The sequence below is a fragment of the Dromiciops gliroides genome, chromosome 4, assembly GCF_019393635.1.
Source record: "Dromiciops gliroides isolate mDroGli1 chromosome 4, mDroGli1.pri, whole genome shotgun sequence".
Classification (NCBI taxonomy): domain Eukaryota; kingdom Metazoa; phylum Chordata; class Mammalia; order Microbiotheria; family Microbiotheriidae; genus Dromiciops; species Dromiciops gliroides.
This window is the reverse complement of record NC_057864.1, coordinates 164,396,136-164,423,462: the sequence shown is the minus strand read 5'-3', so window position 1 is coordinate 164,423,462 and position 27,327 is coordinate 164,396,136. Positions and strand designations below refer to the sequence as shown.

The 27,327-nt window shown below is 37.2% G+C and overlaps 1 protein-coding gene and 1 pseudogene across 2 annotated transcripts in view; one reads left to right on the top strand and one right to left on the bottom strand.

Moving 5' to 3' along the window:
- USP32 (ubiquitin specific peptidase 32) overlaps nt 1-27,327 on the top strand; it is a 230,671-nt gene that overhangs the window by 74,136 nt on the left and 129,208 nt on the right. The window contains exons 3-4 of one of the 2 annotated variants that reach the window (XM_044001697.1): nt 23,095-23,200; nt 23,833-23,951. In XM_044001697.1, the coding sequence (XP_043857632.1) occupies nt 23,095-23,200; nt 23,833-23,951 (225 nt within the window). The remainder of the gene's footprint in view (nt 1-23,094; nt 23,201-23,832; nt 23,952-27,327) is intronic. The other variant, XM_044001698.1, reaches the window with a different exon arrangement.
- On the bottom strand, nt 11,510-11,812 carry LOC122753903 (annotated as a pseudogene).

Here is a 27,327-nt window from a genome sequence, read left to right as displayed (position 1 = left end):
CTCTCTGCTTCTCTATGCCAGTCTTAGCTGGAAAAGTGACTCACTGTAACCTTTTCTTTTATTTCCTGATCAGAATTTGGTCTCATAAATTTTTGGATCTGTTTGGAAGAGATCTGGGATAGGGAGCTTATTGTACTTCTTCCTGCTATTCTACTTTCTTTGCTCTACTGTCTCTGTCTGTTTCTCTTTCTCTCTCAGAGTCAATACTTCTGATGTTTTCTCTTCAGCTAGCCTGTGACTTTATTCCTTAGCCTTCATAATTTTTTTTTTATTCTGAATAGAATTTTATTTTCCAAAATATATAAAAACAAAATTTTAGCATCAGTTTTTAAAAAACTTTGTGTTCTAACTTTTCTTCCCCCCGCTATTCGCACCCCCCACCCACAAGAACTCAAGCAATTCGAAATAAGTTATACATGAGTAGTCATGGAAAAATTCCCATATTAGCTAGTTGTGAGAGAAAACAGTCAAAAACCCCAAAACTTCAGATTAAGGAGTTGTCAAAGAGGAAATAAAAAAAATTTAAAATATGTTTCCATCTGTTTTCAGATACTATTAGTTCTTTCTCTGCAGATGGGCTGCAATCTTCATAAGTCTTTCAGGGTCATATTGGATCATTGCCTTGCTGAAAATGACCACATGCTTCCCAGCAGATCATCCCCCACTATTGCTGTTATCTTGTATACAGTACATTTCACTCTGCTTCAGTTCATGTAGGTCTTTCCAGGTTTTCCTGATAGTATCCTGTTCATCATAACCTTTATATAGTACCTTAAGCTTGACAGAGGATTTTCTTCATAAAAGTCCAGCAAAATAGGTACCATACGTTTTGCCATTATAATCAATCATCATAACTATTTCCCTCTATCCCACTCCCTTCCCATGACATTTACTCTATCTTCTTTTTACCTATTCCTCCTCAGAGGTGTTTTACTTCTGACTATCCTCTCCCTGGCTCTGCACTCCCTTTTTTCACCCTTCCTTCCTTGTCCTCTTCCTTTCCTATTTTCCTGCAGGGTTAAATAGATTGCTCCTCCCAATTGGGTATTAAAGCTATTCCCTCCATGAGCCCCCTCCAATCAGATCAGGGTCCCTGAGCTAATTCTGTGTTCTAAATTTTTCTTCCTCCCTCCCTCCTCAACCCTCCCTATGAGATCAAGCAATTCAATATGTCATACTGGTGCAGTAATGCAGAACATCTTCATCTTCCTTGAAAGTGTTTTGCTTTTTACTGCTCTCTCCCCCAATCTGCCCTTTCCTCCTTCCCTTCTCTCCCCTCCCCCTCCCCGGGCAAAAATATATTACTATACCTACTTGAGTATGTATGTTAGTCCTTCTTTGAGCCAGTTCTGATGATATTAAGGTTCACTCACTCCCCAACTCCTTCCCCCTCTTCTACTATCCTCCATAAGCTTTTGTAATGATTGGAATGACACCACCTACTGGAGACTTACTATAGGAAAGCTCCACCATGAGTAGAATGCCTCAGAGGGCAAGGCCATGTGGCTTTTCCTTGGTGTCAGGAAGTAACATTTGTGCATGGGTACTGTCCACCAAGGCTACTAGCCAATCAACTTGAGGAGCCTCCCATTTTCTGGGAGGGGACAGGAAGGAGGAAGGAGGGCCTGTGTGGAGAGGTCTCTCTCTTTTTGGTTCCTGACTTTATGATGGTGGTGGTGGCAGAGGAAGTCACAGGAAAATTGAGGAAAGATAGGATTGCCGTGCTGTTGGAATTCTGTTCCCAATCTTTCTCTTTCTACCTTTCAATAAACCCTTAAAAACCTAAACTCATTTTTATCAGTGATTTTTGTCAGTTTCCCCCAAAACAGGGGGAACAGATTTGAACCCACATTTAGAATCTTAAATTACACACTTTCTTCTTGTTTCTTTCATGTGAACTACCTCTCCCCAGACCATATCTCCCCTTCTCCCTCCCCCAGTTTATTCCTCCTACACCTCAATCCTATTTTAATGATGTCATCATGGATTAGTTAGGTGGCACAGTGGACAGAGCACCAGCCCTGGACCCAGGAGGCCCCAAGCCCAAATCCATCCCCAGACACCCCACCCTGTCTGCCCTACAAAGAACAAAACATAAATGCTTTACAGATATCATCCCTTCATATTCAGTTCAGCCCTGTCTTCTGTGAATTTCTTGTGAAGACTTTATTTTTGTTTGTTTGTTTTGTTTTTTGGTGAGGCAGTTGGGGTTAAGTGACTTGCCTAGGGTCACTTAGCTAGTAATTGTCAAGTGTCTGAGGTCACATTTGAACCCAGGTTCTCCTGAGTCCAGGGCTGTCACACTATCCACTGTGTCACCCAGCTGCCCCTGAATTTCTTACTGAGATAGTTCTTATGAGTTTGAAGTATTATCTTCCCGTGTAGGAATGCAAACAGTTTGATCTTTTAATATCTCTCATGAAGTCTTTTTCCTGTTTACCTTTTTATGCTTCTCAAGGATCTTGTATTTGAAAGTTAAGAACTTCAGGGTCTGTGGACTTTTTAATACATTTTTTATATTTAGATCACTATTTCAATGTGATTGCTTTTTTGTAATCTTATTTTTATTTCTATTGTATTTTATTACGTGAATTTAAAAACATTACTTTGAATAGGGGTCCATGGGCTTCATCAGATTTTCAAAGGAGTCATTGACACAAAAAAGACAAATAAGAGCCCCTGGCTGTATTACTTTAAGGATCAAGTATAAAGTCTTTTGTTTGTCATTTAAAGCTCTTCACTGCCTGGCTTCAACAGAGCTTTTCAGTTTTATTGAGCATTTACTCCTTTTCATGTTCTGTGGTTTATAGTTAAACTGACCCTCTTACCTCATTCAGTATATTCCATTTCCATTTCCATTTGTCTGTTCCTAGTTCTGGAATGTACTTCTTTCTCATACCCAGTTCTTAAGAATCCCTAATTTCAGGGGCAGCTAGGTGGCATAGAGTGGATAGAGCACTGGCCCTGTATTCAGGAGGACCTGAGTTCAAATCCAGTCTCAGACACTTGACACTTTCTAGCTGTGTGACCCTGGGCAAGTCACTTAACCCCCATTGCCCCGGTGGGGGGGGGGGGGGAAGAATCCCTAATTTCTGTCAAGGCTCAAACTAAATGGTACTTTCCAGATAAAATCTTTTCTGATTTCTCCCTCACCTAATGGCGCTTTCTCTTCCAAATTTCCTTGTAACTATTGCATGTATACTTTTTTATGTTGTCTCCTTGGCTACATTTAGCTCCTTGCAGGTAGGGATTATTTCACTATTTTCTTTGTATTCCCATTGTTCAAAGCACAGTTCTCAGTTCATATTTGGTCCTTTATAAATTTTTGTCGATTGACTGATGGAAGTCTTTGACCTCTCTAATTTCTTACTTCCTGACCCATGTTTTCACCTTTTCGCCTATTCCCACCTTTGTAATAAAATTACCATAAATCAAATTATATGTTGATTTAATCGAAAGGATCTCATTTTCTACTGCTTCATCTGCTGCCACATATACACATAAAATGTACATATAAATTGTAATTACTTTTGTGTTTGCATTTCTTATCTTGAACATTGAAATATGAGATAATAGAGCATTCCTTAAAGTGATATTTCCTAGTGCCTTTGGATGTACCATAAAATCAAATCTGCCTTTTCAAGAAGAATATGTGAACCATCCTTTCACTTAGCAACTTCTTCCTAATTTCTGGTTTTACTTTAATGAAAACAGCAAGATATTGATATGATTAAGTTGCTCCAACAGTATAAGCACTTGATTATTAGCATTTCAAATCCTAAGTTAACATTTCAATGTGGTCTGAAAAATGTGTGATTCTTGATTCCCTCTTCCCTTTTCATGTCACCATTGGAGTTTTCATATCACTTCAAAGCAATGAGCAAATATTACTTAAGAGCCATCTTGAGACAAGTGGCCATATTTTATGATTCTGGTATGATTTATGATAAATAGCTTCAGTGTATAGATAAGGTCGAAATTTAAGGGTAGTCACCTGATTCATGATTATAAAACCCAGACAACTAAGTGGCCTGGACTCAAGAAGACCTGAATTCAGTCCTTGCCTCATACACTTGCTAGCTCTGTGACCATGAGCAAATCACATAATCTCTTTCTGCCTCAGTTTCCTCACCTGTAGAATGGGGCTAATCATAGCACTTACTTCCCTTGGTTGTGAGAATAAAATGAGATATTTGTAAAACACTTTATAAACCTTAAAACAGTATATAAATGCTAGCTATTATTACTATTATATGTAGGTTAAATTAATAGTTAAAATTTATTCTAAATACATTTTTATCATAGAATATAATTTTGACACCATTGGGTTGACTCAAAATTTAATTTTTAAATTTAGACTTTAAGGGCTTCAGGCCCAGGTTATTTAATCCAAGATATTTTAATTTGTATTCAGATAGCATTTTTCTTTATCTACACATATTGGAAGTAGTTTCAGCCCATAAGCCTGCTTTTTTTTTTTTAATTTTGTGGGGCATTGGGGGCTAAGTGACTTGCCCAGGGTCACACAGCTAGTAAGTGTCAAGTGTCTGAGGCCGAATTTGAACTCAGGTACTCCTGAATCCAGGGCCGGTGCTTTATCCACTGCGCCATCTAGCTGCCCCCTAAAGCCTGCTTTGTAATAATTTTTACATTTATAATGGCTGAATTACATTATACAGTGTCAGTTCAATGACAGTATTCTTTAAAGCAGCTGGAAGTGTAAGATTTTCTTTTCTAGAGACACAACTATTGGAAAATTCCTTCCCCCCCCCCATCCTTTTTTTTTTTAAAGGAATGGGTAAACAATGCTAAAATAAAGTTCTGCTGTCTCAAAATACCATTTTCCCTTGCTTTCCCTGCCTTTTAAGTATTCTGTGAAATCAATGTTTTGTATTTTGTAAGTAGATGATTCTAGAGTTGTGAAATTTTGATGAAACATGCCATGATTTTGGTTTCAAGTGAGTTTTTTTTAATTCATTAGTTGACTTGCTTAATTTGGGGGGGGGGCAGGGCAATAGGGGTTAAGTGACTTGCCCAGGGTCACGCAGCTAGTAAGTGTCAAGTGTCTGAGGCTGGATTTGAGCTCAGGTCCTCCTGAATTCAGGGCCTCTGCTTTATCCACTGTGCCACCTAGCTGCCCTGACTTGCTTAATTTTTTGATGATGAAGAGTACTAGCTGCATCTCATTCTTATTATTATTTCACTTTTTCTATCTTGGTGGAGGATAACCTTGGGTTTAAGATCTACCTCGGGGGCGGCCAGGTGGCGCAGTGGATAGAGCACTGGCCCTGGAGTCAGGAGGACCTAAGTTCAAATCCAGCCTCAGACACTTAACACTTACTAGCTGTGTGACCCTGGGCAAGTCACTTAACCCCAATTGCCTCACTTTAAAAAAAAAAAAAAGATCTACCTCTGCTGCTTACTATCTTTATGAACTTGGTCAAGTTTCTAGGCCTGCTGCCTCATGTATAATTGAGGGAATTGGAGTAGATAACTTCCAAGGCCTCTTTTAGCCCCAACATTTAGTGAATTCTTTAAAGGAGAAGGATAAAAATGTAGATATTCACTCTCTTTTGGCATACTCCACTCATTTATTTGCTTTCATTTGCACTTCAGTTAAATCACAATGTGACTAGAAAGTGAAAGCATCTTCTATTTCACTTTCTAGTCACATTGTGATTTTTGTCACACTTTCTGTTAGCATTTCTTTCTCTTTAATATTTTCCCATTTAGGGGCAGCTAGGTGGCATAGTGGAAAAAGGGAGGACCTGAGTTCAAATCCGGCCTCAGACACTTAGTCTCCTGAATCCAGGGCCAGTGCCTTTTTCCACTGTGCCACCTAGCTGCCCCCGCAAGTTGAATTCTTAAAAAGTATAGTTGTGTGTTATATGGTCCAAGTTGTGTAGTAGTCATGGGTTAGGGTGGGGTTTCTTAACCTTGATTGTGTAATAGACACCTTTCAAAATCCAGTGAAGTCTATGGACTCCTTGGAATGATGTTTTAAAATACAATAAAACAGAATATATATCTGTGAGAAATGGGTAATTGTCTCCTCTCAATGTGGATATAACAGTCATACTCCCCTGACCTGTTTGTAGGACAAAGGTCTCAGATCCCCTCCTTCCCCTCAGGTTAGGAAGGTCACATGGTTCAAGGAGCCCTGGTTCAATTAGGTCCTCTCCAGAGTTCTGTCCATATAAGGAAGTATAAGGTCCACTCCTGAGTTATGCCCATACAAGGAAGAGGGGTGGGACTACTGCGTTCCCATTAGCTAGTTTTTGTGGTAGATTGTAACCCGGCGCAGTGATGAAAAAGGGGAAGGCCCATTTGCGTTAGGGACTAGGGTATAAAACAGGGCCTGTGAGCCCCCTTTCGGGGCACCCACTAGCTGCACACTAGGGTGCCTCCTCATGAGAATGAAATAAAGCCTTTGTCACTTTGCTGCTGAGTTCCTGAGAATTATTGAGAAGAGGATGGATTTTTCCCTCACAATATCATTACAAAGGAAAACCATTATGTTGAAGTATAGTGTTTTATATATATGTATGTATGTATGTATGTATATTTAAAAGTTCATGAACCCAAGGTTAACAATTCCAGTGTTTGGGCACCTAAGGGGTTAAATGAGAAAAGATACCAGAAATGGGGAAATGTAATTCATGGAATTGTATAAGGCATCTGCCTCCAAAGAGGCGAGATGTTATGTTTTTTATCCCTAGATGACGAAGGTGAGGGGCCAGGGAGGTTTACTAGGGGGTCATCAGGGATGAATGGGGAAGAGAGGGAGAGGACATGGTGTTCTTATTATATGTTAAAATCATTGGTCTAAAGAGAGAATAGGAAGGCCCTCTGGAGGGTAAGGAGGACTGCCCCAGAGGGAAGCAGTAGGAAGTTGAACATCTAGGTGCTGTAAGCAGTTTATTCATTGTTTTCATGTATTTTGATCACTAGATCCACATTTTTGGTTTTGGGAATAAGTAGTATCTAACATGTCAATTTAGTCTTTTACTAATGTGAGATACAGGAACAACCAGTTAAAGTAGTGGACTCTTCTCATTTAGGGAAAATCATGCCCATATAAGGAACAGCAAGGCAATATTATCTAATGAATTACATCAACTCAAGAATTTAAAGTTTAAAGTAAGTTTTTCAGGGTTAAAGGGAGAACTGGTAAAAACCAGTTTGAACTGACTCACTGGTATTTTAGAAAAAGTAGATAAAAGTTCAAACCTAGTCACTACTATGCTTGCCTAATAGACTTATTAATATTAACTTCTCCACTTATGCCTAAAATCTCCACCTCATTTTCAGTCATGCATTGCGTGAAGATGTATGTGGTTGGCAGGGATAACATATTAAGTTAGAACTCTTCCAGGAGGATTGTGAACATGAGGTAAACAACCTATGGTGATTCGGGAGAGGGACTTCCTGAGTTAGGGCTTAGGATAAATACAGGCTGTATACTCTTAGCTCTTTTTTTTTTTTTTTTTTGGTGAGGCAATTGGGGTTAAGTGACTTGCCCAGGGTCACACAGCTAGTGTCAAGTGACTGAGGCCGGATTTGAACTCATGTCCTCCTGACTCTAGGGCCACTGCTCTATCCACTGTACCACCTAGCTGCCCCAGGCTGTGTACTCTTAGCACTCGCATTCACCTATTGTTTTTACTATGGGTGCCCATTCTCTTGAAAATGTACTAAAAACTTTTGTCATACCAGTTGCCTCTGAATGAATGGGTTGGCACCCGTTCCTTACACTGTCAGAAATATGATAGATCAGAAATTTGGGGCTGCTTAGGTCTTCTGGTTACCCATGAGAGACATTTCCTTCTTATTTAACTGTATTTCTTAGCAGCAGTGAGAAAATTAATTTTTCTTTATATCTATGAATAAACAGTTTCAAAAGGCAAGCATATAAACTAATTGAATTTAGTTCCCTGTGGAGTTGTAGCTGCTTGAGTGATTTGTAAATCATGGTGAGTTGGCTTTTCTGTCTTGCCAAATATTTTCTTATAACTGGTTTTATGTTCCTATCATTAGATAATATTTTGTATATTGAAGCTGTAGTAGTTGAAAAAACCAAACCATTTTGTTCTGAATATAATTTGAAGAATTTTTCCTAAAGAATTGTAAAAATCTTTACGAATAGGAAGCCTTGTATGATTTCTTAAACATTTATAATTGTATGTGCTAATGATCTATTTATATAAAATTTTGATTTGCCTGTTGGATATTGTTTTCCTGGCAAAAGTTAACCTAGACTATTATACCTAGATCAAAACATAAAGGAGTGTGGTCAACTGATTAATAGAACAATGGGCAGTCATATGACTTAGAAGCTTTCAAATGATCTCTATTGAATGTTAGGGTTAGAAATTTGTTATCTAAGATTGCTTGAAATAAGGAAGCCATAGAATGGGAATAATTTCGTTTAATGTTTTGTTACAGTGGAATTTTTCTTTTTTTGGTAGCAGGATCTGACTTTTAATATGACAGAGCATGATGTAATATAGTTTAGTGGTTAGAGCACCTTGGAGATAGGATAACCTGGATTCGTGTCTCCTTGTAAGTCACTAAGACTATAACTTATGGACCACAAGTTGACAATTTTCATTCTTCTTGGAGCTCCCCACCCCATGGCAGGATAAATAGGGAATTAAATGGGAGTTTTGGAGTTAGAGATTAAGTGATTGATTCCATATTATTTTCTGGTTCTCTTCTCTGCGCAATTCCTTCTCTTCACCCCCCCCTCCCCCCAAGACCTGGGCCTCCCAAACTCTTATTTTTCGTGGCAAAGAGGAGAGATTTATGAATAGGACACTTTTAAAAAACTGACACTTTTTTCCCCCATAAGCAGTTTTAAAAAAGAAAATGCAAATTCCTTTACAAGTCTGAATCATTAAATCCTTAAGGCTTTGAAAGCCTCTGGCTTCTCTAGTATTCTAAACTTTCTATTGTTAGAGATTTTAGGATAGAACCCAGATAGATTGTGCTTCACTACTCTTCTTCCATCGTTGTTCTGATCAAATTTAGTTCTAATGTAGTTCATTAACTTTTTGTTCCTAGAATCTCAGTCCTTCATGGAAGTTCTATTTGAAGAATTCTTAATCTTTCTGGACAGTGCCAAAACCTTATGAGTTATGCTGGAAGGCTAGGTTTTTCAAGCTATGTGTAACTATGCATCTCTCCAGAATGAAGAAAATCCCCTTTATTGATTATCTGATTTGTTACTTGTTTCTTAGCTGGGCATATTTAATTTTTATTTTCTTTTTCATTCTCCCCAGGTTGGAGAGATTAGAATTTGTTAAAAAACAAACTTATTATTTTGAACAAGACTTCATTGTATGACTTCTTTTTGTCATTATGACTATTATTTTTCTCGTTAAGGTTAGGAGCACTTTCATAATGATATTGGGAAAATATATTCTTCTCCCAGCTTTTACACAATATGAAAACCTTCAGTGGATTTCTGTTGTCTCTAGAATAAAATAAAAATACCCTTAGATTGGTCTTTAAAGCCTTCCTTTGGCTCCGTCCTATCTTTCTAGCACTGTCTCATTATTCCCATTTACATTCTAGTCTATTAGTTATTTCCTCAATTAGTCATGCTGCCAACTGTCTCCGTGCAGTTATATGGTTTCCCCCCATGTCTGAAATGTAATCCCTCCTCATCTTTTCCTTTCAGGATCCTTACCTTCCTTCAGGATCCAGCTTAGGTGTCACCTCCTCTGTGAAATCTTTCCTATCTCTCCTCCTTCCCTAATTGCTCTGTTTCTCATTTCATTTTCCCAGCATGCTTTCCCCTTTCCCCTCCTCCCTTGTTACTACACAGCTAAGTATATGCTGTATTCCCCTAGAAGAATTTATTGGCTATCTTTTGCAGGCAGGGACTATTCCATTTTTGTGTTTGTTTCCCCAGTTCCTCAGTGCCTAGCACATAGTAGGTGTGACGAATAAAATTAAATGTGGTCGCCTATTTCTGTCCCAAATGTAGGGAAAATTAGCCGGGGTTTCTAATATAGTTGTTACTTATAATTTAGAAGCTTTAGCACCAGTTTTAGGGCATTAAGCATTTATTAAAGTATATTAGATATCAGCAAAGAGATCTCACATGGGTCTGAAAGATAGGAAAGCCTAGCTAGCATCTAGGGAAGAGAGAGAAAGAAAGGCAATTTCACCTACTAGTCTTAGGCCAAAAAGAGGAAGTTCTTGTGCCTGTGAGAGGAGAAACTCCCTGTGGGTCCAGAAGAGAGGCGGTTCCTACACACAGCTCCAAGCTATTTGGCTGGTAGCATTCAAGTCCATTGATTGAACTGACTTGAAGGTGGTCTTAAGTTAGTTAAGTTAACATTCTTTAGTTAGGAAGGTCGATCTACATTTCCTTTGAAATTCTCCTGACTCTGGGCTGGCCCTGTAAAACCAGCCAGAGTTTCTGTGCGCCTGTTGGGGGGAGGTGGGAGGGGTCTGAGTCTCCCAAACCCCATTATTTTCTCACATAGGCAAATAAATATTTGAAATTAATTGAACTGCATTCCAAACCGGCAATAGCCTGTGTGTGGTATGTTAATCTTCTTGGTAGCTTTTTATAAGCTCCTTTTCGGCATCTTTGGAACTAAACTCATACTCAGAGGATTCAACTTGTTTTGAGGGGCTTATGTTTTTATCTGACTAAGCTAGGGCATACTACAAACCAACTGTCAATATATACCTAGTGATAAATATAATATCTTCATCTAGTCTGTGGGAAGTGGATGTCATTGTTTTATCTGATTACTTGTCATTTCATAATACTTTTCAGCGTGGGTCCCCTTTTTGTGTCTCCCCTCCCTCCAACTGATCTAGTACCTTATCGATACAGCCTTAGGCATGTTGTATGCAGATACACAAGTGTGTGTACTCTTGCAGTTGTTATTGCTTTGCCCCTGTCGCAGTTTTCTTTATTCTTGCTAGGGGCTGGTCCATGACTGCAGAGAACTTGTGAGTGTCCTTTATGTCAGGCATACTGATTGTAGCTGCTGCAACAGTTTCTCAAAACTGAATTGGGGTGTAGACTTGGGATTACCTGATGGAAAGAAAAGTGTTCCAAACTCTGGGCCTTGGGAATGTGGCATAGGGTTAAGGAGTCTAAATAATGGGAGACATGGGATCCTGGGTTCTCTGAAGGATAAACTTGGGCCTGGGATTGTTTGGGGTTGGGTTCAGGGTATATGAGAATTCTGCAACCTCTTTTGTTCCATTTATCCTCCCCACTTCCAATTTCTTTAGTTGCCACTAGGAGTTTGAGAGTAGGAAAGAAATGTGTTTCCTTGTGTCTTTGAGATTTTTTTTTTGGTATAGATGCAGAACACATTTTCCAAAAGGCACAATTTCATATTGGTTGTGCTTATTTTTCTAGAATAAAACCCACAAATGCCCATAATATAGTCAAAATATTTTTCATGTACATTGTGACCAAGAGTTTTAAGTCTTTCCCCCCATATCACATAGATTAGATCCATTCTTTTTTTTTTTTCAAATCCGTTTTTCTGATTTATTAAGACATATTCCACAAGGTTTCTTCAATTAGAAATTCTTTGAAACAATACCATCATTTTTTGCCAGCCGGAGAATAGAGTCATCAGATTTTCCCATTCTACGAATTGCCCCACAAATTGCATAAGTTTTAAATTGGCCATTGAATCTGCCTGTGACCTTGCCAACCTCGGCCACGTTCATCTGGATGGACACGTGGTCCTTGGCCCCAGATGATCCTGTTGCTCGTGGAGCATTTCCGAGGCACGTACAGGTCCACGAACTCGCCAGAGTTGTTCTGCATGTCGGCAGCTGAGGGAACCTCGGAGGGGAATGAGGGGCTAGAAGGTTCTTCGATTAGATCCATTCTTAGGGGCTGATCTAAAAGATAAACTTATTTTGCTGCTGACATCCAGTGTTTACTTTGGGAAAATCCCCCAGAATTAGCTTTTATCTAGGACTCCACAAATTTGGTCAACAAGGTTTTTAGCTCCTTTACAAGCACTCAAGGTAACAAATTAATTCGTTGGATATGAGTCAACTTTTATTTTACCTCACAGAAAATGCAGAAGATATAAAGGATTCGTAGACTCCCATAAACAATGCAGAGAAGACACAATAGCTTAGCAACAATAATACAATTTCCTTCTAGCTCTGGTAAGGTCCCACTTTTCCATAGGGGTTTTTTTTTTCCATTGAGTTTTAAAGACCTGGACTAAGCATAACCCCATGGTTTAAACTCTCTTTTAGAAGTGAATAGAAATTGGAGCTGCTAGATCAACACACCCTGACATTCCAGTGAGGACCTTTGTAACTTGAAAGAGAACCCTGAAGCCTTATTGTACTTCTTTGCTGGCTTGAACTCACCTGGAAGAGAAACTCATTTAGGTTTGCTAGCTGAGCAATTCTTCCCTTCAGATTCACATTCTCTTAATTGTTCACTGTAATATTGGAATGCAAAGTCCTGATCCTTTGCTTCCTTGTCATGGCTTTAATCCTTTGTCACTGTGCTTTCCAACACTGGACTATGTTTGTGATCCTCTTCTCTTACTAGTTGTCATGCTATTCATGAAATTCTCTTTCTTTCAATAGAAGACCAGTTTTCTGGACTTTTGTATTTGAGATTACTTGGAATAACACCCTTATGGCTAGCAACAGACACATATTAGCAGTTACTATCTTTCTAACCTCCCCTCTCTTACATAGAGCCACATGTTGTTGCTTCCTTGTCTAGATTTCTCTGGGGTTTAAAAAGGTAGAAAGCAGAAAAGAAGGGAAAAGGTCCGCGATGAGTATTACCTTTTATAGGTCTGCACAAAGGGTGACTTCTCCCAATAAAAACTGTTCTCCCAGAACCAATTCATCTTAGTGCAGGTAAGAGAAACTGAGTACAGGTAGGTGGTGGTAGAGGGAAGGATGGACTAGGGGATAGGCCAGGGGTGGTAGGCAAATGCCTCTTCAAAAAGGTACCCTCAGGCTCATCAAATTAATTTGGGAAATGTCCTTGATGGAATCACCTATGGTGTTTTAAATAGTAGCTTGATGGTGAAGATGACCAACAAAAGCCAACTCATAATGTGAATGTAGAAATTATCTATGATGAAGGAAAGCAATACTGCTCCCAGTATATTTGCTGGATATACTTGTGTGTGTGGAACATAGATTGGTTGTAGTATTATTGTTTTCTTTCACCTACTGTATATATCCTGTATACACACAGTTGTTTGTTTTTGTCTCCTCTATGAAAATGTGAATTCTCTGAAAGTAGAGACTTTTTTTTTGTATCCCTCAAAGCATGGTTGACAATGCAGCAAATGCTTAATAAGTATTTGTTGATTGATTAAATAGGCTTTGGGAAACTATTTCAGATCCCTAAATACTCTTTGTAATGTGAATATTTTCTATTTACAAACTTTTTTTTCCATACCTGTGGAAATGCCCCTCAAAAATGTTAGCTTTTAAGAGTCAGTTTTTACAATATCAAAATGTAATGTATGTTTCCATAAATTCAATCCATGTTTTATGGGGAAAATAGGTGGGGGGACACATGGTACACTATAAAGAACACTGAGTCAGAGGCTGGGTGATATGTCCAATTTCTTTTTATTGTCTTTATGACCTTGTTTAGGTCAACCCCTTTCTTCTAGAAATTAATATATTTTAGAAACCAGTTTGTTGGCAATTTAATCATTTAATATATTGTTATTTGAAATAACCAGTAGTATGTAATAGGTAGCTTTGGAGTTAGAGAGATGTGTCTGGGTGTAAGACTTGCCCCTGATACAGAAAAGAGCTATGTGATTTATGACCTGTGGCCTAGATTAGTCACATGCCTTTTAATGCTTTGAGATGCCAAGTTACAAACAAATCTATTGGATTCTTTAACTAGAGTATTCCACACATAGATGAATAAAAGTTTTGGATACTCCTTCCCTCTAAAAAACCCAACAACAACAAAACACCTTTAAAACAAAAAGACTTTGGCACATTGGATAAGCTGTTTTCAGAGGCAGCAATGCCTGCCTTAAAAGACCCTTCTCTGACACATAATGGCCTGTGACACTGAACAAATCACACCCTATCAGTGGGCCAGACAGGTCAAATTATAAGATGCAGAGCAGGTGAAGATCTACACTGGTAGAAGGTATTTGGCTCATTCAGAATTTCTTTCTCTTTTTCTTTTTTCCCCCTTTTTTCTTTTTTTTGCAGGGCAGTGACTTGCCCAGGGTCACACATCTAGTAAGTATCAAGTGTCTGAGGGCAGATTTGAACTCAGGTCCTCCTGAATCCAGGACCACTGCTTTATCTACTGTGTCACCTAGCTTCCCCTTCCTTCCTTCCTTCCTTCCAGCCAGCAATGTAATCACAGGTACATTTTTAAAAAGTCAGTCCTGTGACACTTGTTTTGCTATATAATTTTATTTAAAAATATAACTAGTAGCATTAAATCATCTATTGTATTCTGATTTCTGCCCCTCTCTATAATAAGCTTACTTCACTTGAGGGTTAGAGCTTATAAATATTTTTCAGTTGAATAATGTTTCTGTTTTAGATGTTATGATGTGTAAATAGGGTTTATCAGACCTAAGTGTTTGCTTAAATTATAGTTTCTGTGTATAACCTATTTGAGGCTGAAAACAAACCTTATTTACCTTTATAGTTAAATAAGGTATTTAATTTTTTCTTATAATTAATTTTGTGATCCTTATGCTAAAACAATAGTTATTATTCTTTCCATTAGAATTTCAGATAATAATTCTGCTTTTAAAATTCTAGTCTTCAATAATATATCTTTAAAAAATAATTGACTCTCATTTTGGCCAATTGTGAATGGTTTGAACTAGGAAAATGTCACATTGCATATATATGTTTATATGTTTATGTATACAGTGGGCCAAAAGTCACGAAAGGTTTTCAGTATTTAATAACTCCTTTATTTTTTGTTTTTAATTTACAATATCATAGCATCATATAGTGTATATAGGAAATGAATTTATATTACTGTGAAAAATCAAATTTTGTCAATGAAAAATAAAAAAATTTCAAAAAGTTATTAATGCATCATGATTTTTGACCTATCTGTGTGTATGCATGCATGCATGCATATGTGTGTATGTGTACATAAAAGCAGGGGCTTAGTGGTGGTGAAGGAGGAGAAATTTATCTTCTTGTCATGTAAAGTATGAATATTTTTAATGCAGATGTTGGCTACCTTTACTTTTTTTTGGAGGGGGGGACGGGGCAATGAGGGTTGTGATTTTGCCCAGGGTCACATAGCTAGTAAGTGTCAAGTGTCAAGTGTCAAGTCAAACAGTCCTTCAAACAGTGGATAAAGCACTGGCCTTGGATTCAGGAGGACCTGAGTTCAAATCCAACCGCAGAACTTGGCATTTACTAGCTGTGTGACCCTAGGCAAGTCACTTAACCCTCATTGCCCTGTGCAAAACAAATCAGGTGTTAAGAATGAAATAGTTTTCCTCTTATAAGCAAACTTTTAAGGTTACAAATTCCCTAGTTTAAGCTAAATGTCAGTAAGCTGGTCAAATACTATGAAACAGAAGCTTTTAAAAAAGTAAAGGTAGGCCTGGATTCAGGAAGACCTGATTTCAAATGCAACCTCAGACACTTGACACTTACTAGATATGTGACCCTGGGCAAGTCACTTGACCCCAATTGCCCCCACCCCCTCCCCCAAGTAAAGGTAGGAGGTACAGCTAGGTGGCACAGTGGATCAGCCATGGAGTCAGGAGAACCTGAGTTCAAATCTGGCCTCACACACTTGACACTTATTAGCTGTGTGACCTTGGGCAAGTCATTTAAAAAAATTTTTTTTAATTAAAAAAAAATGTATTTTATTATTTTCCAGTTACATGTAGAGATAGCTTTCAGCATTTGTTTACATAAGATTTCAAATTTTTCTCCCTCCCTCCCCTTCCTCTCCCCCTGCTCCAGACAGCAGGCAATCTGATATAGGTTTTATATGTGTGTGTGTGTGTGTGTGTATATACACACACACATACAAACATAACAACATTAAACATATTTCTGTATCAGTCATGCATAAGAGAAGAATCAGAGCAATAATGAAAAACCTCAAAATAGAAAAACAACAGCACCAAAAACAAAAGAAATAGTATGGTTCAATCAGCATCCATATTCCATAGTTCTTTTTTTTTCTGGATCTGGAGAGCCTTTTCCATCATGCCTGGGCAAGTCACTTTAACTCCAGTTGCCTCACCAAAAAAAAAAAAAAAAAAAAGTAAACGTAGGGGGTAGCTAGGTGGACCAGTGAGTGGATAAAGCACCAGCCAGGGATCCAACAGGACCTTAGTTCAAATTTTAAAAATTAATTTTGTGAGGCTATGCTGCCTATTTATTTAAGGGAAGAGCAAAACATATCTTACATATATACGAAGATTCATTTTTCTAACTATAGCTGTCACGCAAATCTGATGATAAGCTGGATTGGGACAAATAACTATGTTTCTTAGGGCCATTCAGAATTATTTAGCTTAAAATAAAAAAAACTAGTATCTGGTTTAACTAAGGTAGGACATTTTGTATATATTTCATGCTTTCCTGGAGGCTTTAATTACAAATATAAATATAAGGATATATTTGTAATATAAATGTACTTGCTTGAAATAGCTGAAGTTAATAATATTTAATAATAAAGTATTATGTTGTTACATGTATTCTTTGGGATAAAATTTACCTCTTGGAAGGGTTCTATCACCTTCATAAGAATGTTATTGCTGTGAATCCCTTTGCATTTAACCACTGTAATAGAAAAGGAGAATGAGGAATATAGGTAAGGTGCGCGCATGTGCGCGCACACACACACACACATATACATATATATGTATGTATTTATGTGTATATATGTATATAAATATCTCACCTGCATGTATATGTATGTATGTGTGTGCACTTATGTATTTATAATTAATTATTGGCAAAGGATCAAAATTGATATATCCTACTTAAAAATAAAACTTTGAATTTTGTAAACATTAAATAAAATAAGCATATAGTGAGCAGATGAGAAGATTATATATTGAAACTAAATCTGTACAAGTTATTTTAGAAATATATAAATCAACATGTGATCTTTTAAAGGCTAGGTGTTTTTAATTATAATTTTTTAAATCTTTAAAAAATTTGATTTTAAGTTTCAAATTCTCTCCATCTGCCCTCTGCCACCCATTGAGAAGGCAAGAAATACAATATTCATTATGATGTCGGCTGAATTTTGGGTGATCAAATTGATTGTGAAGCGTCCCAAAAGAATTACAAGACTCAGTGACTCAAGTTTCCCAAGTTTTATTGCAATACTGTGAGTGAACACAGGGAGAGAACCAAAAGAAATATAGAAAGGTACCTCTTGAATAGGGAAAGGAAAGACAGTTATATTTATAGTATGGATAAATTGATTATCAGTCTCATTATAATAATCTCCACGTTAGAGAGGTACAGGGGAGGGCCTATCCTAATTTGGAGTTATCGTGGTCCTAAACCAAACCCCAAGGTGGGTACCTTTTTCTGTGGAGATGTGTTTTTGGGGTTTATGCAGTGAATCTGGGGACAAATTTGGCCTTTTCTGTGCATGTCCCTTTCTGATTTCCATGACTAGTTTCAAAATATCTTCATTTATCATTTATTTCTAGTCTAAATTTCTGTACTTTTGCTCTGACCAAAAAAAAAAAATTGAGTTCTCTAGATGAGTCACATATTTGTCTTCAAATGATTTCATTTACTAATTTAGTATTAAAAAACCTTAGTGTTGGGGCAGCTATGTGGCGCAGTGGATGGAGTGCTGGCCCTGGATTTGGGAGTACCTGAGTTCAAGTACGACTTTGGACACTTGACACTTACTAGCTGTGTGACCCTGGGCAAGTCACTTGGCCCCCATTGCCCTGCCAAAAAAACCCACACAAAAACCCATAAACAAAAAACAAAACCTTAGTGTTGTATTTTCTAAGCTGCTCATGGAGATTACTGTTAATTATTTGATGTATCTTCTTCAAGGTAGACCATCTACAGGGTCTTCCCTGATCTCCAAAGCTTCTAGTACCTTCTCCCTGTAATTACTTTGTATTCATTTATATAAACCTTTATATGTACATAACATCTTCCCCTACAGAATATAAACTTCTTGAGGATAGGGACTGCCTCACTTTTGTCTCTGTAGTTCACCTGGTGCTAGGCAAATAGTAGGCATTAATAAATAGTTAATAAATGGGGGAAAAGAAAGTGAATAAAGCTAGATGCTATAATGGAACTCTTTCAAAGACTCAATATATCAGGTACTTCAAAGACTCTGGTTTGCATAGCAAACTTTAGCTCACTGTCACAATAGAATCGTTTTCTTAGGCATTTATCAAACTTGCTGGTTGAACCATAGCAACGAAATGTTGCAGAAACTGCAGATAGACAGGAGTTGGTTTTGAGCAAAGCCTGAAATTGCAAATAGTAATTTCCCTTACAAACAAATAATTTTTTTCTTGTGGATACTGTGGAAAAGATGACTAGTCTCAGTCCCCAGATATCTACCTACATATGAATTGTTGTCATCATTTAGGGTAATGATTCTAATTTAAGGCTTCTGTATTCAGCTCTATACAATTACTTTGATTGTTGATATACAGGTGAGTATACCAATGAGCAGCCAACACAAGACAGGTCTATATAAGGAAAATGGGGAGGGGGGGGTGTTAATGATGATGTTGAGAGTCATTCCTTTCTAGCTAATAGATAGATAGATAGATAGATAGATAGATAGATAGATAGATTCTATTTTCTTTTGGATAGATATATTCTTTAATAATAAACACTTTTATTTAAAGTTTTGAGTTCAAATTTTATTCCTCCCTCCCCTTCCCCTTCCCTGAGGCAGTAAGGTAATCAGCTATAGGTTATACAGGTGCAATTTATAAAATATTACCATGTTAATTATTTTGTGTCAGAAAACTTGAATAATAAAAAGCAAAAAATAGCATGCTTCATTCTGTTCAATCAGTATCAGGTTTTTTTTTTCCTTTGAAGGTGGACAGTTTACATCATTAATCCCTTGGTACTGCCTTGGATCATTATATTGCTGAGAATAGTTGTCATTCACAATTCTTCATCAGACAATATTGGTGTCACTGTGCATAACACAGAGATATCTTTGGGATATAAACCTAGCAGTGGTATTACTGGATCAAAGGGTATGCACAGTTTTATAGCCCTTTGGGCCTAGTTCTAATTTGCTCTCTAGATTGGTTGGATCAGTTCACAACTTCACCAACAGTGGATAACCATCCCATTTTTCCCACATTCCCATTAACATCTAATGTTTTCCTTTTTTTGTTCTATTTGCCTGACTGATAGGTATGAGGTGATACCTTAGAGTTGGTTTTTTTTTTTGGGGGGGAGGCATGGGGGTTAAATGACTTGCCCAGGGTCACACAGCTAAGTAAATGTAAAGTGTCTGAGGCTGGATTTGAACTCAGGTACTCCTGAATCCAGGGCCTGTGCTTTATCCACTGCACCACTTAGCTGCCCCCTCAGAGTTGTTTTAATTTGAATTTCTCTCATCAATAGTGATTTAGAGCATTTTCATACGATTATAGAAAGTTTTGTTTTTCTTTGTCTGAAAACTGCCTACTCATATCCATAGACAGTTTATCAATTGGGAATGACCTGTATTTATATAAATTTGGCTCAATTCTCTATATATTTGAGAAATGAGGTCTTTATCAGAGAAACTTGTAAGTTTTTTTCACTGTTTTGATTACTATGTACTTACCTCTGTCCTATTTTCCCCATGTTTATCCTACTTTCTTTTTCCTTTCTCCCTGTCCATTCTCAAAAGTGTTTTGTTTTTTACTTTTACCTCCTCCAATGTATCAGGCGCCCTTATCTCCTTCCCCAAATGGTAAGATAGATTTCTATACCTAATTCCCTCTTTGAGCCAATTCCCATGTGAGGAAGTTTCTCTCCATTTCCCTGAGACCCAGGATTGTGACTCAGATTCAAGTATGGGGAATATAACAGAGTCCTTCCCCCTCCTGGTGCCAGTAAAAGGACCCCTATAATCTCCTTCTAACCAGTTCCTTATTGCCTATGGGCTGAGAGGTTCAGAAACTGCCACTGCCACCACTGATTTGGTCACCCTCAAAGCTTACTGCTGGTTTGCTGGGGGCAGGGCCTGTGTTGGCATGAGCTGGACTGTACTCCACTTTACACATTGGTGCAAGATCATTCCTGCCCATCTTCTAAAATGTCTTGGGCTGGAAAATTGTTTTACCCTGTTCTTTTGTGGATTCTGGTGCTCCAGAATTTGTTTGGAGGCATTATTTAAAGTATTTTGGAGGGATTTTGGGGAGAGGTTAGGGAAGTCCCTGCCTTTTCTTCCTGATCTTGGCTCTGCCCTTGCTTTCCAGTTTATTGAGTATATTCTTTGAAATAACTCTGTAAGACATATAGAGACATATAGATCCAACTTTAATGAAAAGACTTTTACATAGATTGTTATTCCCCTTATTTTACAAGTAAGGAAACTGAAATCAGAGAAGGTAATTGGAAGGTCATAAGTCTAGTAAGTGACAGAACCAGGACTTAAGTTCTGTTTCAGTCCCAGTGTTTTTTTGTTTTTTTTTTCTATTGTCACCCTATAAAAATGCAAGCACAGAATGAAATGAAATTGAAAGAAATCTCGGGTGTCTGTTTTCTGTGACTTTCTGAAAAAGAAGAAAGCTCTATGACATTGTTGGTACGTCGACCTGTCTGGAGTACTGTTAAATTAAATAAACACTTTGACATAAACTTTGGTTTTACATGTGAAGAATATAAAAATAAATATAAATGCCTTGTTGAAAATCATTTAAATGACCACTTTGCTTCCAGTTTCTTTTTATTTAGCTATGTTACAAAAGTTCAATCGGGAATCTATATCTATATCTTATATTACAAAGACATTTGCCATTTTTTTCATTAGCCTGTAGGAGTTTACATTACTTCATAATAGCCACTAATAACAACAACTAGTATTTATCCAGCTCTTCTTTGTTTGCAAAGTGCTATATGTATTTCTCATTTTATCCTCACAATACTGCTCAGGGGTAGGTGCTTTTATAATCTCCACTTTACAGTTGAGAAAACAGAGACAGACAGAGGCTAAGTGACTCATCCGAGTTCACACAGCTAGTAAGTATTTATGCTCATATTTGAACTCAGGTCTTCCTGCTTCCAGGCATAGTGCTTTATCCATTTGGCCACCTAATTACATGTGATGATTGTGATGGCCTTTATGCAGTAGCTGGGCAGATGAATTTTTTCTCGTGTTTTCTCAAGCCCCAGCTAAAAGTCCCACCTTCTTCAAGAAGCCCTTTCTAATCACCCTTAATACTAGTGCCTTCCCCTGATGATTATATCTCTGATGTATCTTGTCTGTATCTTTTTTGTATATCTAGTTGCATTCATATTATCCCCACCATCTCTGAGTTCTTTGAGAAGAGATTAAAAAATGTTTTTTCGTTATATCCCTAGTGCTTAGCATAGTTTTTGGCACATAGATAGATGCTTAATAAATGCTTGTAGCCTTAATTTGGACTTTGCTGACCTGGTAATGTCTTTTGTGAAATACAATGAATGTAAGTATCTAACCATCTATCTCATGTGATAATAACATATGCATATTGTATTTGCCATTGGCACAGTTCTTTATTATAACTCTTTGAACTAGATTTCTTTAGCTTTAGAGAGGTTGAGTGACTTTCTCATAGCCACACATAACTAGTATGTATTAGAACCAGGACTTGAGCCCATATCTCATAGGATTATAGGACATGGGATAATTAACATACTTAATAGAATCAGATCCAAAAAGATCTTGATAGACTAGGTTAAATGGTAAGCTGAATGTCATAAAATTAAATTCACTAGAGTTAAATATAAAGTCTTATATGCTTATAAAGCTAAGGTGTTTTGTTTTTGTTTTTGGTGTGCAGGGCAATGAGGGTTAAGTGACTTGCCCAGGGTCACACATCTATTAAGTGTCAAGTGTCTGAACCTGGATTTGAACTCAGGTACTCCTGAATCCAGGGCTGGGCTTTATCTACTGCGCCACCTAGCTGCCCTGCCTTTTTCCTTTTCTTTTTTTAAACCCAAGTACACAATGAAGAAGACATAAGTAGAAAATAGACCTAAAAATATATAGGGATCTTAGGAAACTTTAATATCTATATCAGCAATGTGATATGTCAACATAAAAAATCCAGTCTGGTGTTAAGAAGCATTAAACAAGGCATATTGCCCAGGATTATAGAGATGATAGTCCTATTATGTTCTGCCCTCCTCTGACTGCATTCTGAGTATTGTGCTCAGGTGTATCCACTTCATTTTGATAATTTTTTTTGATGGGTATACACTTCCTCACCACTAACCAGTTTTTGCTACCTACCACCTAAAATGTTTTTATGAATAAACACACACACACACACACACACCCACCCACCCACACCCACACCCTTCTTTGTAGAAGTCTTAGGCCTCCTAATGGCATAGGCCCAGTAAACGAGTTCACTGTATCAAATAACATGAGCAATTTACTGACTATGCATAATTCCAATTTTTCTCCCAGATATTTGGGCCAATTCATAATTGGTGTTATAATTCGCTTCAGTTTCAGGTGAGGAAATGGAGACAGAGATTCTGTGACTTGCTCAGAGTCACACAGCTAGTATCCAAGGCCAGATTGGAACTCTCACATTTCTGACTCTAGGACCAGCACTCTTCCACCTTCTTGTCTCAAAGACCAATAGGGAGATGAGCTGGTCATACATACTAGATGTAATGTATTCTTGGACCTGTTTCACAGTTGGAAAAGAAAGAATGAGGAACAGCAGACCTTTTAAAATATGGCAAAAATTTTTCTGGACATATCATTGGAAATGAAGGTTTGTCTGCTGCAATTACTGCCTAAACTTGAAGATGACCAACCCTGAACTCCCATGTAATTGGTTTCTGTTTTTGTCCTGCTTCTTCTGTATCTTGCTTTGTCATTTCACAACTGAAGTAATCTTTTTCTATCCTTTCTCTTAGGTGATCTACTGTTCATTTGGTGGAACATCCAAAGGGCTACATTTTAATAATTTGATAGTAGGACTTGTCCTCCTTACAAGAGGCAGAGATGAAGAGAAAGCAAAATGTGAGTAGTTAGAGTATTAAAATTGTAGTACTTATTTCATGTAGAAGCAATTTTATTTAAAGCTCTTACAATTCTGATGGTTGTTGTGACAAAGTCAAAAATTACATTAATTATGTTTTAATTATTTTCAGTAAATTGTTTTCTGTCTTATCTTAGTTACCAGTTGCTTTGAAATCTTTTGCATGGTATAAGTCTATATTGGGGAATTGTAGAGAAGGAAATCTCAGTTCCTCATGTTTTCTTTATAATATATAGTAATATTGTTCAAATGAGTAGAAATATATGCCTAATTTTCTGGCACCTACCAGGTTTAAATGATGTGTATGTGTGTGTAATATAATATACCTTAACCAGGTTTCAAGCACGTTTCTTCGTTAACATTTTTAATATATATTTTTCTAAAGTATGTCTGGAGTGTACCTGTTCCATGCACCCAGTAGTTTCAACAGAAAGCAAAATTATTTGGCAATTATTAAAATTCAGTAAACTTGTATCACCTATGACATGGAAAACAGAATGTAGTTGGGAGAAGTAGTTATACCCTAGAAACTCTTGCATTAAAGTATATATTTCTAAAGTAACATTTAGATTTGGCCCTATTATTGTCAATGATTGTAATTTTCCCCTTTTAGACATTTTTAGTCTTTTTTCAAATGAATCTGGGAGTTATGTTGTACGGGAAGAAATGGAAAGGATGCTCCATGTCGTGGATGGAAAAGTCCCAGATACCCTCAGGAGGTGCTTTTCAGAGGTATTTTTTTTTACATGTTAAATTTATACACACTCTTTTGACAGATTTTGAGCTACTTACTCCCTTGTTGCTTCAGATGTGAGGAATAAGCTACACTTAAGGGTACTCTTGGCCTAGGAATAGTTAGATGATTTCTTATAATTTGTATAATTAAAAGGCTGCTGCCACCCCTATGGTCAGAAATCTACCTGACCAAAACTAAAGACATTGTCTAACTGCTTGAACCTTTGCTTTTTTTCACTGTTGTGCTTAAAGGTACTTGAAATTTGAAGTTTAGGATTTGTAAAAGTATTGGTACCTGGTGCTATTTCTGTTAGATTCAGTGATTTTATGTATTAAACTGTTTTTTGTTTTTGTTTTTGTTTTTTGTAATGGCTGAAGAACCTAAGCATAATTTGTAACGGGAGGAGGCAGGGCAGTGAGGGTTAAGTGACTTGCCTGAGGTCACAAAACTAGTGTCAAGTGTCTGAGGCTGGATTTGAACTCAGGACCTCCTGAATCCAAGGCCAGTGTTTTATCCACTGTGCCCCCTAGCTGCCCCCTGTAATATTTTTTTCAGTGGGAAAACACACCCAGAGTACAGACATAGGAATGAACTTTTGGAACACAATCTGTTAATAATTTGAGAATTTATATATCTAAAGTACAGATAAAATCATAAGTAGCCTCATTATATAACTGTTAATTATTTTTGTGTTTAGTACAATAGCGTGTTAAATATTCTCATTTGTACTTTGTAGGGTTTAACAATGACTCCATTCAGTTTTGACCTATTTTGAATGAATTAACATTTCATTTTATCTTCTTGATTATATATTTTTATCATTGGTTTTTCTTTTGCATTCCAGATTCCCTTCCTATCACACTCTTCTTCACCCAATGAGAAGGCAAACAAAATGATCTCAATTACACATGAAATCATACAAAACATTTTTTCATTAGTCATGTCATTAAAAAAAATCAGGAAATGGGGCAGCTAGGTGGTGCCCTGCATTCAAGAGGACCTAAGTTCAAATCTGGCCTCAGACATTTAACAATTACTAGTCATGTGACCCTGGGCAAGTCACTTAACCCCAATTGCCTCACCAAAAAAACAAAACAAAAAAATCAGGAAAGTGAGAAAATTTAATTCAATTTGTGCTCAAGTTTCATTAGTTCTCTCTCTGGAGGTGGATGGCATTTTTTTTTGTCATAAGTCTTTTGGAATTGTCTTGGATCATTCTGTTGATCAGAGTAGGCAGTTCTTTCACAGTTGATCATATTCATATTCACACTTATGTTTACTATGTATTTCCCTCCATCCCATTTTCTTGTTTATCTTTATTTCCCTCTTTATCCTGTTCTTCCTTAAAACTCTGTCTTGCTTCTAATTACTGCCTCCCCAAATATGCCTGTCCCCCCTTATCCCTACCCTTCATCCCTCATATCTCTTATTCCATTTTCCTCCTAGGATTTCTATACCCAACTGAGAGAGAGAGAGAGTGTGTGTGTATGTGTGTGTATGTATTATTCCTTCTTTGAACCAATTTAGATGAGAGTACTGTTCAATCATTTGCCCTATTACACCTTTCGCTTTCTTGTTCTCTCAGTGTATTTCTCTTTCTCATCCCTACTTAAAAAAAAAAAAATCACAACATTATCAACTCACACCAATGCCCTCTGTTTATGTAGACTCCTTCTAACTTCCCTAATAATGATAAAGTTCTTATGTGTTACATGTTTCACCTTACCATATAGAAATAGAATCAGTTTAAACTCCATTGAGTCCCTTGTGATTATTCTTTACTGTGCCTTTTTATGTTTCTCTTAAGTCTTGTGTTTGAATGTCATATTTTCTATTCAGCTCTGGTTTTTTCATCAGGAATGCTTGAAAGTCTTCAATTTCATTTAATAATGATTCTCCCCTTCCCCCCCCCCCCCATTATACTCAGTTTTATTGGGTAGGTGTTGTTTTTTTTTGTTTTTGCATGGGAAAATGCGGGTTAAGTGACTTGCCCAGGGTCACAGAGCCAGTAAATGTCAAGTGTCTGAACTTGGATTTGAACTCAGGTCCTCCTGAATCTGAGGCCAGTGCTTTATCCACTGTACCCCTCAGCTGCCCCAGGGTAGATTATTTTTCTTTATAATCCTAGTTCCTTTGCCTTTTGGAACATCATATTCTAAGCCCTCCACTCCTTTAAAATGGAAGCTGTTGTCTTGTGTTATCCTAACTGTGACTCCATGATATTTTTATTTTGTCTTTCTGGATGTTTGCAAAATTTTCTCCTTCATGCATGAGCTCTGCTATTTGGCTATAATATTCCTGGGAGTTTTCATTTTGGCCTTTCTTTCTTTCAAGAGGTGATTAGTGGATTCTTCTGATTTTTGTTTTACTATCTGGATCCAACATATTAGGGCATTTTTCCCCTTATAATTTCTTGAAATATGATGTCTTTTTTTTTTTTTATCATGACTTTCTGGTAGTCCAATATTTCTTAAATTATTTCTCCTTGATATTTTCCAGGTGGTTTGTTTTTCTGATGAGATATTTCACATTTTCTTCAATTTTTTTCATTCTTTGGACTTTGTTTTATTGTTTCTTGATGTCTTGTGAAGTCATTAGCTTCTAGTTGCTCTATTTTAATTTTTAAAGAATTATTTTCTTTAGTGAGCTTTTGTACTCAAAAGGAGTACAAAAAAACATTTGGCCAATTCTCCTTTTTAAGGATCACTTTTCTTCATTGAAATTTTATACCTCCTTTTCCATTTGGCCTATTCTGCTTTTAAAGGATTTCTTTATTTCAGTGAATTTTTGTGCCTCATTTACTATTAGGACTTAAGTTGTCTTAGGCTGGAAAAAAATATCTCCCTCTGACCTTTTGTTGGCTCTGCTGCTCCAAAATTTGATATGAGGTATCATTTTAAAGGTTTTTGGAGGGGAATATTGGGAGAGGTCATCTGGATCCCAGCCTGTATTCTGCTATTTGAAATTAGTAATTTAGAAGTTCTTTGGCTCTCTTTGGGGAAAGAAAATAGTGGTACGTTACTTGTGGGTGCCACGTAAGCATCTTTTTGTGTGGTTTTATTTTGGTAGGTGGTTTTGGAAGGAAATAGATGTTATTTAGAAAGGGAAGGATGTTTCAAATCTAAATATTTTTTGAGTGCCTCATAAACTTCGAATGTGCTAAGCAATGGGGGAAGAGTAATAGAAGTTGCATAATCGTCAGTGACCAAAAGCATATAAAGTTCGACCATACTTTAAATGTAGGTAATGGATAAAAACAAGCTCTTATAGTAAGTAAACAGTTATTAAGCACCTGCGTTGTCCCAGGCACTTTGTTAATCCCTAAGGATTCGAAACAAGGCAAAAGGACAGTCCTTGCTCTCAAAGAGCTCA